Raw genomic sequence first — 15860 nt, forward strand, 5'->3', positions numbered from 1 at the left:
TGGAGAGGGGAGTCGGGACGCAAAGGATGCAAAGCTTCAGCTGTGACGCTTAAGAAGTAACAAGTGTCACGTGTTTTGAGACAGAAGGAACCGTGATTTTAGCCAATGGGATAAAATCCTGCCAGAGGATAGGATCAAGAGATGGATCCTATTTAGCAAATCAAAGGGAAAAATTTTATTGGTCCAATTCTCTGGATTATAGTGATGCTTTGTGATGAGGCAGAAGATAGGAACAAAGGGGTCTTTGAAGATGGAAAATGCAGATTGCACCCAGAGGCCTCTGAGGGATGGCCTGGCAGGGAGACGCACTCTAAGGATTGCCCCAGTAAAGAACGAGTCATGGCTGACCTCAGGGCCACTGGAGCCACAGCTGACCCAGAGTGTGTCTTCCTCTTGGGAAGAATTCCAGACCCATTATTTCTTCTTGAGAGAATTCCAAGAGCCCAGGATTCATCAACACTCACATCCCCTGACTCCCATTTGGTTTTCATGGGGCTGCTTTTTCAACCTTTTCTCAGAGCAAAGATATATTTATACTCTTTAAAAGAATACGCATACAGTTTTATATATAATTCGGCATCACACCTAGTAGGGCACCCACTCTTATTTTATACATTCAGATTTTTTTTTTTTGAAACTCTTCTTAAGGCTACCCAACAGAACGTAGGAAAATAAACAGGAATGTATTCAACAATTACAAAACATGATATGATAAAGGATACAAAGTACTAGTTCCCTTTCAGTACTTCAAAAGATATGTATATAAACTTAAAAAAAAAAGCTCAACATCACTACTATCAGGGAAATGCAAATTAAAATCACAATGTGATACCACCTTGCTCCTGCAAGAATGGCCATAATAAAAAATAAAAAGCCAGCAGATGTTGGTGGGGATGTGGTGATCAGGGAACACTTCTATGCTGCTGGTGGGAATGTAAACTAGTACAGCTGCTAGTTTGGAAAACAGTGTGGAGATTCCTTAAAGAACTAAAAGTAGAACTACCATTTGATCCAGCAATCCCACTACTGGGTATCTACCCAGAAGAAAAGACGTCATATGAAAAAGATGCTTGTACACGCATGTTTATAGAAGCACAATTTGCAATTGCAAAATCGTGGATCCAACCCAAACGACCATCAATCAATGAGTGGATAAAGAAACTGTGGGCCGGGCATGGTGGCTCATGCCTATAATCCGAGCACTTTGGGAGGCTGAGGTGGGTGGATCACCTGAGGTCAGGAGTTCAAGACCAGCCTGGCTAACATGGTGAAACCCTGTCTCTACTAAAAATACAAAAATTAGCCAGGCATGATGGTGGCACCTGCAATCTCTGCTACTCGGGAGACTGAGGCAGGAGAATCACTTGAACCCAGGAGGTGGAGGTTGGAGTGAGCCGAGATGGCACCACTGCGCCTGGGCTACGAAAGTGAAACTCTGTCTCAAAAAAAAAAAAAAAAAAAGAAACAAAAAAGAAACTGTGGTACATATATACAATGAAATACTACTCAGCCATAAAAAGGATGAATTAACGGGATTTGCAGCGACCTGGATGAGACTGGAGACTATTATTCTACACGAAGTAACTCAGGAATGGAAAACCAGCCAAACAACATATGTTCTTACCAATATATGGGAGCTAAGCTATCAGGGTGCAAAGGCATAGGAATAATACAATGGACTTTAGGGACTTGGAGGGACGGGAGGGGAGTGAGGGATAAAAGGCTACAAATAGTGTAGCGTATACTGCTCAGGTACTGGGTGCGCCAAAATCTCACAAATCACCACTAAAGAGCTTACTCAGGTACTCAAATACCACCTGTGCCTCAATAACTTATGGAAAAAACCTAAACTTTTTTTTACAAGTAACATCACAAATGCTCACATCTTCACATGTTTTTAAGTATTACTTGTTCTCAGTGTAAGGCTATTATCATTTTTCATAAATAAAGTTTTTTTAAGCTGTGTAACAATGCAATTTATAATCCATTCAAGCAAATTCAACCCCAAAGTTGCTGCTTCCCAGCATTAAGACATATACCCACCCCTCTTCTAAGACTTTCTAAAACTTGTATTTCAGGGGAAAAAAAGTGTAGCTGTAGGGAGTGCATATTCCATGCCTATTTGGCCACACTATTTCTGTTGCATTTTGCTTCCTATTGTATGTCTAAATCCTATTATTTTTGTTTAAAATCTTAATAATGGCTCATTTTCAGTATGTCAATCTCAAAGACTTAAGGTTTTGCTGCTAGTACCAGCCATTTACTTTCTCACTAATTGAGATTTTTTAAAAAGAGGTTATTTATACTCTTTTAGAGCTTGTCCCATGTCCTTCAGGTTTCCCTCTACCACGTGGAAGGGCTGACTCCTGGGCACACAGCCACTGGTTGACTTTGGTCAACAACAGACCACATATGGGGCGGTGGTCCCTCATTATAATGGAGCTGAAAATTCCTATTGCCTAGTGATGTTGAAGTCGTTACAACGTTGTAGTGCAATGCATTATCTTTTCCATGTTTAGATACATAGATATTTACTTTTGTGTTACTGTTGCCTATGACACTCAGTACAGCAACATGCTGTACTGGTTTGTAGCCAGGAGCAATAGGCTGTACCATACAGAATAGGTGTGTAGCAGTCTCTACCATCTAGGTTTGTGTGAGTTCACTCTACAATGTTTCCACAATGGAGAAATCTCCTAATGACGTATTTCTCATAACGCACCTGTCTGACGTGATTCATGTGTTTCAAACTACTGTAAGTTTTTAATGTGCATCTTCTTGTCCTGACTGCCATAGGATTTAAATCTTTTCCTTTGCTGGAACACAAAGACCTTCAGTAATTTTCTTTTCACCTCAATTTCTTGTCCAATAACTAAGCCTCTTCTTGCCCTCCCCTTCGGCCCAGCATGGACGGGGTGATAACACAATTGTTCTCACTGCCGGTCATGGTGAAGTGAGGAGAGAATGGGCCCAGCAGATGTGAGGCTGAATCGGACCTTTGCCAGTTCGCTAACTCTGTCAACCAGAAAATGTACTTTACTCTAGTTTTCTCATCCGTACATTGAGGCAATGAGTAACCACCTCATGGGTGGTAAGGGTTAGATGGGAAGGAACATGGTAGAGTGCCCAGCACACCTACGTGAGTAATCAATGTTAGTTCTGGACCTTTCTTTTGAATCCTGCTTGAGCTCTGTGCCCCATCTTCCTTTCTTGGATCAAATAAGGTTTTTCTTTGTTAGCAATTTCTAGATATTCCCTTGGCCAGAACTATAGATCCTCTGTCTTTCACTAACTCTCAATGATCTATGGTTCTCATTCAAGTTTATGTAGAACACCCAGAGATTTCAGTGGCATTGTTTTCTCCTGAAGAACAGGGAGTATTGTGTGTCCAGGTACCAGTACCCGGCCTGAGTTATGGGGGATATTAAGGAAACACGCTGAACCAATGAATGAATGAATGAATGAATGAATGAATAAATAGCTGATTCTGACTAGTCGACCAAGACTTAAATAGCACCAATGCTTCTGGATGCTTTATTGCTTCTCAGGTGAATATGCAATGTGAAAGAAGAAAGAAAAAAAGGCACCTCTCAATCATCAATTATCAGTAGATCTATTGGTTTTATAAACTGATATTTCCTCTTCAAAGGAAAGACTGGTTGAATCTTGCACAGGCGAAAGAGCCACTGGGTCCCATTGGTTCTGTCTCTCCTGCTACACACATCACTAACTGAAAGATTTGAGCCTTCATTGTGGCCACCTCCACAGAGACCATAGTCCGGAGAGAGCATTTGGGGTCTGAATCAACTGTTGGTGTTTGCTGAGCAGAAACAATGAATCTCTGACCTCCCACCAATAGCCAACCTGATATCAAAGAGCCAAGAGGCATCTCAGGTTCGTCAACATTCCTTTAATGAGCTGAGAAACTTTTCATGGTAAACTCAGCAGCTGAGTAACAGGATGATGGCACCACAACAGGTAGATAATCAAGGCAGGAGGTCAAAGCATTGGAGCCAACACCCACCCAGGATGGGGTATAAAAGGGCCGGGAGGAGAGGAGGCTTCAGACTCAGTGACTTGGCCTTCCCAGCTGATCTGAAGCTCCTGTGCAACCTCAGCCCAACACCATGACCTCCTCCTACAGCAGCTCCTCCTGCCTTCTGGGCTGCACCATGGCTCCTGGAGCAAGAAATGCCTCCATCTCTCCCATCGACATTGGGTGCCAGCCCGGGGCAGAGGCCAAGGCTGCCTCCATGTGCCTCTTGGCCAACGTGGCACATGCCAACCGAGTCCGTGTGGGGTCGACCCCCCTGGGCCGCCCCAGCCTCTGTCTGCCCCCCACCTGCCACACTGCTTGTCCCTTGCCAGGGACCTGCGACATTCCCGGCAGCATCGGAATCTGTGGGGCCTATGGCAAAAACACCCTGAATGGCCATGAGAAGGAGACCATGCAGTTCCTGAACGACCGCCTGGCCAACTACCTGGAGAAGGTGCGCCAGCTGGAGCGGGAGAACGCGGAGCTGGAGAGCCAACTCCGTGAGAGGAGCAAGTGCCACGAGTCCACTGTGTGCCCCGACTACCAGTCCTACTTCCGCACCATCGAGGAGCTCCAGCAGAAGGTGAGGTGTGGGATCGCCTGGGCGTGCTGGGTCTGAGAAGCCAGACAGCATGGCAGGAGGAATCCATGTCAGGCTCAGGGAGCTCTGGGTTCTTGGCTTCTCCCGGACATGAGCATAGATACCACACGTGGAGCGGGAGCCTAAGGTATGATGCTTTGTGTGTGAACCACCTTCCTGTTTTCCTCAGATCCTGTGCAGCAAGGCTGAGAACACCAGACTGATTGTACAAATTGACAATGCCAAGCTGGCTGCGGATGACTTTAGGATCAAGTAAGTCCGGCGGAGGAGGGCCAGGATGACTCCCTCCCCATCCTCCATCCCAATGCCCAAATACTTGTTGAGTGAGTGAATCATTGTCCTTTCTTCCTTGCTAGATTCTCCCCAGTAAAATTTTCATTACAATCAAAACTGATAGAAGATGGGAGGGAAAACCCCTCCTTAATCCAAGCATGTGTGTTTGTCCTCCTTCATTTATTTCCCTAAAATGGAGGAGAAGGCAGCCTGAATTCACTAGCCAGGAGCAAAATGAGGTGATTTCAAGGATAAACTGAGCAAGATGGCCGTTCGTTTTCATATATAAGTCAGAGGAGTCATAGATGAGTCTTTGTCCAGATTTAACTATGGAGCCCTAAAGTGCCAGGTATGAGGTACTTAGGCAAAAACCAGAGGGGAAGACAGCTGAAAGCAAGGGAGAAGGAGCCGCGGATCACAGTCGGGCACCTGGCGATTGCTTATCTTCAGTAACTGACGACTGCTGCAACCATATGAGCATTGGACTGGGTCCCAAGACACACGATCTTAGGCAAGTCAGTTGATCTTCGTGAACCACAGTTGCCACAGAATACAATGGCAAAAATGTATATTGTGCAATGTAGTGTTGTGATTGCTTCATCAGACCATGAGCTCTTTGAGAAGAGGGGCTGTGTCTAATTCGCCTTTGAGGCCAGAGAGCTAAACAGAGTGAACAAATGAGGATCCAAGGTGGTGTGGGAGGTGGGAACCCGGGGCAGCTGAGAGGGGCTCTTGGGCTAATTCTTGTTGACCCTGCACCTCCCGTGACGGAAGGCTGGAGAGTGAGCGCTCCCTGCGTCAGCTGGTGGAGGCGGACATGTGTGGGACACAGAAGCTCCTCGATGATGCGACCCTGGCCAAGGCCGACCTGGAGGCCCAGCAGGAGTCCCTGAAGGAGGAGCAGCTCTCTCTCAAGAGCAACCATGAGCAGGTGTGGCCCTGGCCGCTTAGACTCCCGGTCGGGGGGGGGCAATGCTGGGTGGTTAGGGGAGCTTCCTGGCCCTGGGGCTCTCAGAGCAGAGCCTGGGCTCAGCTGGCATTGGCATGCAGGGCCGAAGTGGGTCTGAGGGTCCAGAGGGCCTCTGTGGAAGGTGCAGACTTGCCTTGGGCACGAGGAAGGTGTCCAAGTGGGCTCTCCCGACTGCACTCTGGGCAAGACTTTCCCATTTGCTTGTGTATGGGGCTCCCCTCCTGCTGCTTGCCAGGAGTGGGGACCTGAGCTGTCTGCTTCATCAAAGGCCCTCTCCTCACGCAGGCTGTCTGTTCCTTCCTCCCTTCTGCAGGAAGTAAAGACTCTGAGGAGTCAGCTGGGGGACAAGATGCGGATCGAGCTGGACATTGAGCCCACCATTGACCTGGGCAGGGTGCTGGGGGAGATGCGGGCTCAGTACGAGGCCATGGTGGAGACCAACCGCCAGGATGCGGAGCAGTGGTTCCAAGCCCAGGTGAGCAGGGGGTACAGAGCCAGGGGCATCTGGCGTCCATCTGGGCAGGGAGGTGACTGTGCCTCTCTGTGCTCCAGTCTGAAGGCATCAGCCTGCAGGCCATGTCCTGCTCTGAGGAGCTGCAGTGCTGCCAGTCGGAGATCCTGGAGCTGAGATGCACGGTGAACGCCCTGGAGGTGGAGCGCCAAGCCCAGCACACCTTGGTACGTGTCCTTCACCCTCACTGCACTGCAAACGCCACATGTCCTGGTAGTAGCTCCCTTAAAGTCTCACAAATCAGTTCCTTCAATGTTAAGTCAAGATCTGGGTTCCTCTATACCTGATGGAGACATGTTTCTGTCAAGTTCAGAGTGACCCAGGGAAATGGTTTCTTCAAAAAGTCAAGTCCACCTGCCTTACAACACAGTGCAGAAGTTCAGTCACTCGTGCCACAAGATTTCACTAGGTGGCTGCTTTTTGTCAAGGACTGGGGATACAGGGATGAACATGACAGTTCCTGAAGTTAGATTTGCGCGTGTGTGTGTGTGTGTGTGTGTGTGTGTGTGTGTGTGTGAAGTCATGGTCCTATTGACAGTGATCTCTCCAGAGCTCTGAGAATGTCCTGTGACATGTTGGAATTTGCCCCATATCTGGCGAGTTTGGACATAGTTTTCACTGCTGAGTTTTGGGGCACCAGGATCTCTGACCCCATAATTTCCCACTGCAGAAGGACTGTCTGCAGAACTCCCTGTGTGAAGCCGAGGACCGCTACGGCACGGAGCTGGCCCAGATGCAGAGCCTCATCAGCAATGTGGAGGAGCAGCTGTCTGAAATCAGGGCTGACCTGGAGCGGCAGAACCAGGAGTACCAGGTGCTGCTGGACGTGAAGGCCCGGCTGGAGAATGAGATTGCCACGTACCGGAACCTTCTGGAGAGCGAGGACTGCAAGTATGTGTCATCTGGGCAATTCCTAAGCCTGATGGTCAGGCGATTCCTCAGAAATAATGGAAGTGCTTGCAGAAGATACGATCTTAACAAACAAGCCTTCCTGTGCTTTCTTGCTCAGTGACTCATTAACCTCTCCTGGTCTGTGCAGAGTGAATTATTGAGAAAATGTTTTCTAAAGAATAGCCAGGTCCCTAAGCCAAGCCTTCCCCTGGTCTCCTGGGGGGAGGAGAAAGACACAGATGAGAGAACTGTTGGTATAAATTCTCTGGTCTGTGTGCCTTGTTGGTGGCAGGCCCGGCCTTCCCTCTGGTCTTACCCTTGTCTGTAAATCACTGAGGTGTCTTTTTCACGTAACTCTTCTCTCTCTCCCTGCAGACTACCCTGCAATCCCTGCTCCACGCCTGCCTCCTGTACTTCTTGTCCAAGCTGTGGCCCTGTCACCTGTGTACCGCCCTCTGGCCATGGAGCCAGCACAGGGAGATGTCTCTGAAGGCCCGAGTTCCTGTGCAGGTTGAGGCCGGTTGCACTGGGGTCAGGAGTGCCATCACCTTGCTCAGTCTTCCTTCCAGAAAGACTGGACTCACTGAGGCATCTTCCCTACATCAACGGGTAGCAGGCACTTCCAAGCAGTGGCTCCCTGTCTATGCCTCTAAGCTGTATTTCTTGTTGTTGCTGAAATGTCATAATTATCTTCCATGAAAGCAATTATTTTTCCCAGTGTCCCTTCTTTTGGCTCAATTCCAGTGTTTCAGAATCTCCTAATAGGTAACTGGCCTCCCTGCATTAAATGGTCAATAAACCTCCTGTATCCAGTGCTATCCCCCCGGTGTTGGCTGTATGTGAGGTGTCAGAGAGTCCTGGTTGTCTGGTCCTGTGTCCTCACTGGCCCTGACGTCTCACTTCCAGGAGCTCCCTGGGGTGCTCTGGGGCCTTTGGATAAAGCCCCTTTCCTGACATTGCATGTGTACTCACCTTGCCCAGGGATCCCTGTAGACTGGTGGAAGGAAGTGGTGCCACTTGCCAAGTTTGCATTCTTTCAGAACAGTTCAGCGCTAACATGCCCCTACCATGCTTTTGGCATCTTCAGCCTTTTAGTATGTTCTCCAAGAGCAAAATCACATCACTTAGCATTCTAATCTCATTGAAGGGAGGTCGTGTTGAGAATTGCCTGGGCCAAGTTGCCAAATTTTTCCTCTCACTCAAGTTGGCTCCTTTCATGGAGGCATGGAATTCCCACCCACTCTCCCAATTGTAGAGGCCCAGATTTGGCACTGGAGACCAGGGGTCTTTGTCCTGGTTCACTTCCAGGCTGTAGTTTTCTCTAGAGAGACGCTGCCACTGATGTGTCTGCTGTCCACTCTGCTGCTGCCTCGGAGGTGCTGGTGGTGAGGGCTACCGCTGCCATCAGAGCACTCCAAGTCCCTGCCTGCCTCTAGGATGTGACTCTGGCACAGGCCAAGGTAGTTCACAGCCAGAGGCAGTTCTGAGCAGGTGGAGGAGCAGCCCAGGGAGGCTTCTGCCTCCCATGCCATGCTAGTCAGTTAATGGCACGCACCAAGGGTGTCCAGAAGAATGAAACCCCTGGGTCTCCACTCGTCCGTGTGCCCTGATGCCAAGAGCAACAAGCAACTGGTCCTTCTTCAGGTAGCATAGTGTGGTGGAGGTGGATCTTCTCTAGGGTGAGGCAAACTTGGGTTCAAATCCCACCCTGGCAACTCTGAAGTGGCATTTGAACCCATCTCACTGAGAGGTTGGCCAGGTCGCTGCACTGTCTTGAGACCTATTCCTTGTTTGTGGAAGTAGGATAGTTATATTTCCCTCTCACTGTGGTTGAGAGATGCAACCACTGATGCTCCTGGCATCTAGAAGGTACTCAGTGGATGTTGGTTTATTGGGGCTCCCTGGGAACCAGCAGGTACGGCCTCTTCCTCCCAGAGAGCAAAAGGAGCGGAAGAACCCACTCAGCACCGGGGTCCTAGATTTCTACGTTGGTGGCTGGGAAGTTTGGCCATACTCCTTGTTCCTGTATATGCAGTAATAAAAGCCACCTTCCAAAGGATTATAAATCACTCTATTAAAAGGACACATGCACACTATTGTTCATTGCAGCACTGTTTACAACAGCAAAGACTTGGAACCAACCCAAATGCCCATCAATGATAGACTGGACAGAGAAAATGTGGCACATATACACCATGGAATACTATGCAGCCATAAAAAATGAGTTTGTGTCCTTTGTAGGGACATGGATGAACCTGGAAACCATCATTCTCAACTGACACAAGAACAGAAAATCAAACACTGCATGTTCTCACTTATAGGTGGGTGTTGAACAATGAGAACACATGGACACAGGGAGGGGAGCATCACACACTGGGGTCTGTTGCGGGGGATCTAGGGGAGGGAGAGTGGTGGGTGGGGTGTTGGGGAGGGATAACATGGGGAGAAATGCCAGATACAGGTGATGGGGAGGAAGGCAGCAAACCACATTGCCATGTATGTACCTATGCAACAATGCTGAATGTTCTTCACATGTACCCCAAAACCTAAAACGCAATAAAATATATACATATATATATAAAAAAAGCCACCTTCTGTTGTCATTAGTCCTGTTTCTCATTCCAAATAGCCTAACTGAACCCAAAAAAGCATTCTTTGGGTCATCAGAGGACAAGACTGTTTGGCGGGCTCTTGTGGGCTCTTCTACCAGGGAACCCACGAGAGTCATGTTTTAAGAAGTGGCCATGACCCTCCCTGACCCTCCATGTGACAGGGTTGTGGAGATCTGGCCTGTCTCCACCTTTCTTGGCCAGGTCACACCCTTAATAAGCTCTACCTGTGAGTTCCCATGGCTAGGTGTGGCAGGAGGTGCCACTCAGGTGCACAGAAAATGAAGGCTGGAGGCTGGCAGGTGGGTAACTCGCCTGATCAGGACCCTGGACCCTCGAGTTTTACTCACCTCGGTTATCCCAGCCTGAGAGCCGGGCTCCCTCTGGTACCAAATCCCAGACATCTCTTCTTGCAAGCGATCCTCCCGCCTGCACATTCTGTGCCTCTCTGGCCTCTCTGCCTCATACACTCTTGCCTACTGAAACAATATGGCCCTGAATACGGCACAGTAGGCTTTGCTTTGGCCGCAATAATTGCAACCAAGTGTCTCTTATTTTCCTTCCCCTGAGGCTTTTGCTCTCTTGGCTGGGAGCCGCATCTGGTTCTGAGCCACCTAGTGCTGAGCCCTTCCATCTTCAGTTCACCAATTCTGCATTGCCTGTGGGCTGATGTGTGATATTTCTTCCCAGCCTTCACGTGGTAACACCAGTTGGGCCTCATGAGGCCCCTGCACTTATGTATTGTTGATGCCAAATGCCATTTCTCACAAATCCCAGCAAAGTGGAAAGGAGAAAGGAGAACAGATGCAGGCCGCTGGGGTGGACACGGCAGTCACTGAGTGTGCTCTGGGCCCTCAGTGCTCCCACCACTGTCTACACTGGGAAGCCAAGAAGATCAAAGTGAATTTCTGGACTTTCCTGAACCAGAACATTTTTTGTTTGGATAGTTTTTTTTTGTAGACTATGATTTGTGATACCCAAGGCTGATGGTGTGTGCTCCCCCTCCTCTCCTTCCTCCCAGCATCTTCTCTTTGTCTTCCTGACCAAGAGCAAAATCAATTTTATCTGTTCTCATGGCCACTTATAGTCTTCATGAGCTCAGCTTGGTGAACCATTTTTCATTTATCTTTTTTCTACCTAATTCAGTGTTTCAGAGCCATGCCTTCCCACTTAATGAATATAAAGATACCTTGCCTTCTCACTGAATGTTGTTTCAATTTTCAAAACTGTACATACCAAACTAGTATCATGACTGAAAGACAGCTCCTTTCAAATACAGGTTATGCTTGTTTTCAAATAACAGTTCCTCTAACCAAAATAGCTGCCACCTGTTTTAGGGATTCCAAACATCACCTCCCCCCGGGGGTGGAGGGGGATACACAGACTCCCAGTTAGAATTACTATTCCTATTCAGGCATGAGCCCTGGGCTAAGACTACTTGCTTTACCTGACTGCCAGGTTTAGCATCTGAGGAGGAGGGTTTCTCCGCGACCCAGGCTGCTCCGTCCTGGCCCCAGGCCTTTGTCTCTGGCCCCCCAGTGGCGAGTCCCAGGTAGCTACATTTCACACTCACCCTCTCCAAACCTGAATGCAGCTTCTCCCGCTCCAGCCATCTCTTTCCTCTGACTTCCCAGCTCCCTGGAAGCACACAATTGTCCTAGGAACTTGGGGGTGACCTCGGGAACGCTTTTGGTTTCTCTTCCTCCTTTGACCCCATATACAGTAAGTCGCCCTGTCTTGTAGAGACCTTCTGCAGCATCTCTGTCCTCTGTGCCTTCTTTTATATCAGCACTGCTGGTGGCTGGTTTTGGCTTCCATCACCTGCTGCCTGGATTCTTGTAAGAGCCTCCTCCTGCCCTGTCTCTTCCGTGCCAAGTTCGTTCTGCACACATCACCAGCCCTCCACTCTTTCATGTTCTATTGATTGAGTAAATATTATGTACCAGACACTGTATTACATGCTAGAGAGCATACGAAATAGAGATTGGGTGTCCCCACTCCAGGGTGCACACTGGCCATGTAAAAAGAAAATGAGGCTGGCACCGTGGTTGATACCTGTAATCCCAGCACTTTGGGAGGCCAAGGCGGGTGGATCGCCTGAGGTCAGGAGTTTGAGACCAGCCTGATCAACGTGGTGAAATCCCATCTCTACTAAAAATACAAAATTAGCCAAGCGTGGTGGCACATGCCTGTAATCCCAGCTACTCTGGAGGCTGAGGTAGGAGAACTGCTTGAACCAGGAGGCGGAGGTTGCAGTGAGCAGAGATCTCACCACTACACTCCAGCCTGGGTGACAGAGCAAGACTCCATGTAAAAAAAAAAAAAAAGAAAATGAAATGTCAGGGCTTTCTAACTTTATTATATCGAGGTGAAAAGTTAAGCATTGGAAACTGGGTCATGCCATATAGCTGTTTTTCTTTTCTCTTGCAAGGACTATTGCTTCCTGGCTTGTGTGTTGACATATTACATATCAGACTCCCTGGTCTATGTTCAAACCTAGAGTAAATGACATTGGAGAAGGAGGCCCTTGTGAGGGCTACTGCTTTACATTAGAATGTTAAGCAACTCCCCGAGAGTGTAATCAATAGCAGCCAATCAAATCTTGTATCCGTACATTAGCCTTTGTATGGAAAACGTTGTAATCCTGTTCAGCACCTCTATTTTTGCCTATATAAGTGATCTTCATTCCCCACCCCTGCACTGGGAGTACTGATTGCCATTCTTCCGTGTTCACGTGTCTCCAGCAGACCGCTCCCACGTGCTATGCTTTAAAAAACTCTTTTAACCGGATCCTGAGCCTTTTCATTGTTTTAGGTTGACATGCTCTGGATTAACTTTCTAAAATTTCTCCTTTGATTCTCTCTCATCTGCTCAAAAACCTCCAGAGGACTCTGTTCTGTTTCTAGCTATTTAGGCGAGTGTGTGGCCCAGAGCAAGAGCTTCATACATATTTGTTGAATAAATCCAGTTGGATAGCTGGTGGCTAAGAGTCTTGGCCTGGTGCTTGGTCCAGACTCCATCATCTGGCCCTTTCTGGGTCACCCAGCAGAGCAGAAAGAACTTGGGCTTCAGGGTCAGGCAGACCTGGGCTGACGTGTCAAGGCCCATACTTCCATTCCAATTTTCAAGCTCAGACCACTTCCCTAACTGCTCTGAGCTTTGTCTTCTTTACTCTACAGTGGGATACTTGTAACTGCTTTGTAGTGTGGTTATAAGGATGAAAGACATGACTACATGGGAAGCACATGGTATAATACTTGGTGGCACATAGTAAGTAATCAAATAATAACATTGTAGGTGGCACATAGTAGGTGTCTATCTAATTTGGGTATATAGATTTGTGTGCATATATGAGAGAGAATTAAAGTATTGTGTACCAAGTGCTAAACTTGACTCCCAGCACATAATAGATGTCAATAAATATTACTTCGTGTGACCTTTATTTGTCCTCTACAAACATTGTTTTTCACACGGACTGGCCTCTTCTCCACAGGCATAAGCAACACAGCGCGACGTTTTCCTTCTTGTCTCTCCTCCCTCCTTCATCTTAGATATCCTCCTACAGCAAACCTCAGCAAAGAAGAGCAAACGAGGAAAACGAACAGAGCTTGCTTATTGTGTTGACGAAAACTGCACACTAAGTGATTTGAAGTGCAGTAATCCAAACACTTCCTCCTCTTGAGTTCATCAAATACTGTTTTGTGACCTGGTGCTTCATATACATAGGATGAAGTCACCACAAAGCTTGTCTTTTGCTATGGAGCAGTGGTTCCGTCTTCCAAGGGTGGTCCCCAGACCAGCAGCATCAGCGTCACGTGGGTACTCGTTAGAAATGCAGACTCCCTGGCCTGACCCCAGGTGGCTTGCATGAGAAACTGTGGCACGGGGCCTGGAAATCTGCATTTCTGCAAGTCCACTGAGTGATTCTGAGGCTGGTTGACGTTGGACAACCACTAATGGAGATGTTATGAAGATAGACGCAGACAACGTTTTTAGTATAGAGGAGTTCAAAGGTCAGTTTTATAGGCTTTGGAAATGCAATTTGGGTCTTTGCGTTGACGTTTTTGTGCCATTCAAACTCATTTTTTTGGGGGTCCGGTACTTGGAACAGGTCTGCTGCTGGCTGTGTATTTGTATTTCTAAAGTAGTACCCAGTACTCTTGAGCCCGTTTCTGTATCTGAGTGTTTTCTTGTGTTCTTCCTCTTCTTTGTTTTTTTGAGACTGAGTCTCACTCTGTTGCCCAGGCTGGAGTGCAGTGGTGCAATCTAGGCTCCTTGCAACCTCTGCCTCCCTGGTTCAAGTGATTCTCCTGCCTCAGCCTCCAGAGTAGCTGGGACTACAGGCATGCGCCACCATGCCCAGCTAATTTTTGTATTTTTAATAGAGACGGGGCTTTACCATGTTGGCCAGGATGGTCTCGATCTCTTGACCTTGTGATATGCTCGCCTCAGCCTCCCAAAGTGCTGGGATTACAGGCGTGAGACACCGCGCTATCCTCTTTTTCTGGAAAACTATCACCACTCTTTCCCACCCATCCAAGTCTTCCCAATCTTAAGTTTCAGACAAAGTCTCTTTGATGGCCCCTCTATATCTCTAAGGCTTAGTCACCTCTCCCTCCACTGAGTTACATGACCTCTGTTTCTGCTCTCAGCTTTTTGAGTGTGGAAATTTCTCCTTCTCATCTCTGCATCCCCCATCCCCTTGAGAAAGGCTTTGGTATAACATGAGTTCAGGAATATTAGACATTGGGAGTAAGTCACCAGGACAAGGTAAACCCTGCCTTGGAGAATATCACCCGCATCTGTTTAGAGTTACAGAGAAGAGTCCCCATGGAGCTCATTGACTGTATATGGGATGAGTTGGTGGCCGGGTAGTTGTCATGGCTGAACAGCCAGTGACACCAGCATGGTTTACACAAAAGTCCTGGACAAGAAGCTTTTCTTGTCATCTATTGGGCAGCCTTTTAATCTAAACTCATCAGAAATTCCACTTTAGAGCTCCCACTTAAGAGTGATAGAAACTGTTATATCATGGAACATGTCCAGAGGAATATTCCTGGGATGGCAAGGGGACTTAGAACCATGCTGAATGCAGACCCAGGAGTGAGAAATCTCATATCTGCCACAAGGAGTTGAGGATCTGCCATGTGGCAGAATGATTAGATTTATCCTGTATGGGACATCGTGGGTAGAACTGGAGAGTAAATGAACTAAAATGCCAGCTCTCTGACTTACTTGCTAATATCTTACCAGGCTCCAGGTCAGTACCTGGCTGGCACAGAGTAGGTACTCAATAAATATTTGTTGAATGAATGAATGAACGAATGACCCAATGAAAGCTATAGGCAGAGGTAACACAAAGGCAGATTTGCGTCTGCATAAACGCAACTAGCAGACTTTCTAACAATTCTCTATAATAGCACAAAGGTAGATTTGCGTCTGCATAAATGCAACTGACAGACTTTCTAACAATTCTCTATAATATGAGTGCCTTAAGGCTGAGCTAGCTGCTGTAATCTTCTGGATACCAGTGTCTTGCACAAAGCCTGGGAAGCTGTTTGTAAGCCATAGGAACCGATGGTAGTAGTGTGAGCTCTCCTGGAAAATGGTGGACTGGATGACTAGTTGGAGGAAGGTTATTAAAGGGGATTTGATGCAAATGGGTACTAGACTAGAGGACCTTGAAGTCCCTTTCATCCTGGAGATGCTATGTTTTAGGGCCAGCTGAAACACACATTTGCTGCTTCAAGGGCCCTCGTGGTGAATTCATTCATCTTAGGAATGGGGTCAAAGTAGCATCTTTGTTAGCATAGACTAGAAGCTGGCTAGCTGCCCTTTTCCAGGGTTTATTGAACAACTGGCCATTGGCTTATGTGTTTTAGAAATAGAGGAGGTTATATAGCTTCTGATGCTCTGAGTGTGTCTGAAGATTAAGGAAATTTAAATTTTGTCCTAGAGTCTCCCAAGCA

General features: G+C 47.5%; 1 protein-coding gene across 1 annotated transcript; it reads left to right on the forward strand.

Moving 5' to 3' along the window:
* Nucleotides 1-3981: 3981 nt before the first annotated feature.
* On the forward strand, nt 3982-8092 carry KRT37 (keratin 37). Its single transcript, XM_032279704.1, has 7 exons — nt 3982-4619; nt 4807-4889; nt 5685-5841; nt 6194-6355; nt 6433-6558; nt 7062-7282; nt 7658-8092. The coding sequence occupies exons 1-7, from the start codon at nt 4128-4130 to the stop codon at nt 7770-7772; spliced, it is 1356 nt and encodes a 451-aa protein (XP_032135595.1). The 5' UTR covers nt 3982-4127; the 3' UTR covers nt 7773-8092.
* Nucleotides 8093-15860: the final 7768 nt, after the last annotated feature.

The sequence above is a fragment of the Sapajus apella genome, unplaced genomic scaffold (assembly GCF_009761245.1).
Source record: "Sapajus apella isolate SASKATOON/1434 unplaced genomic scaffold, GSC_monkey_1.0 scaffold12, whole genome shotgun sequence".
NCBI lineage: Eukaryota > Metazoa > Chordata > Mammalia > Primates > Cebidae > Sapajus > Sapajus apella.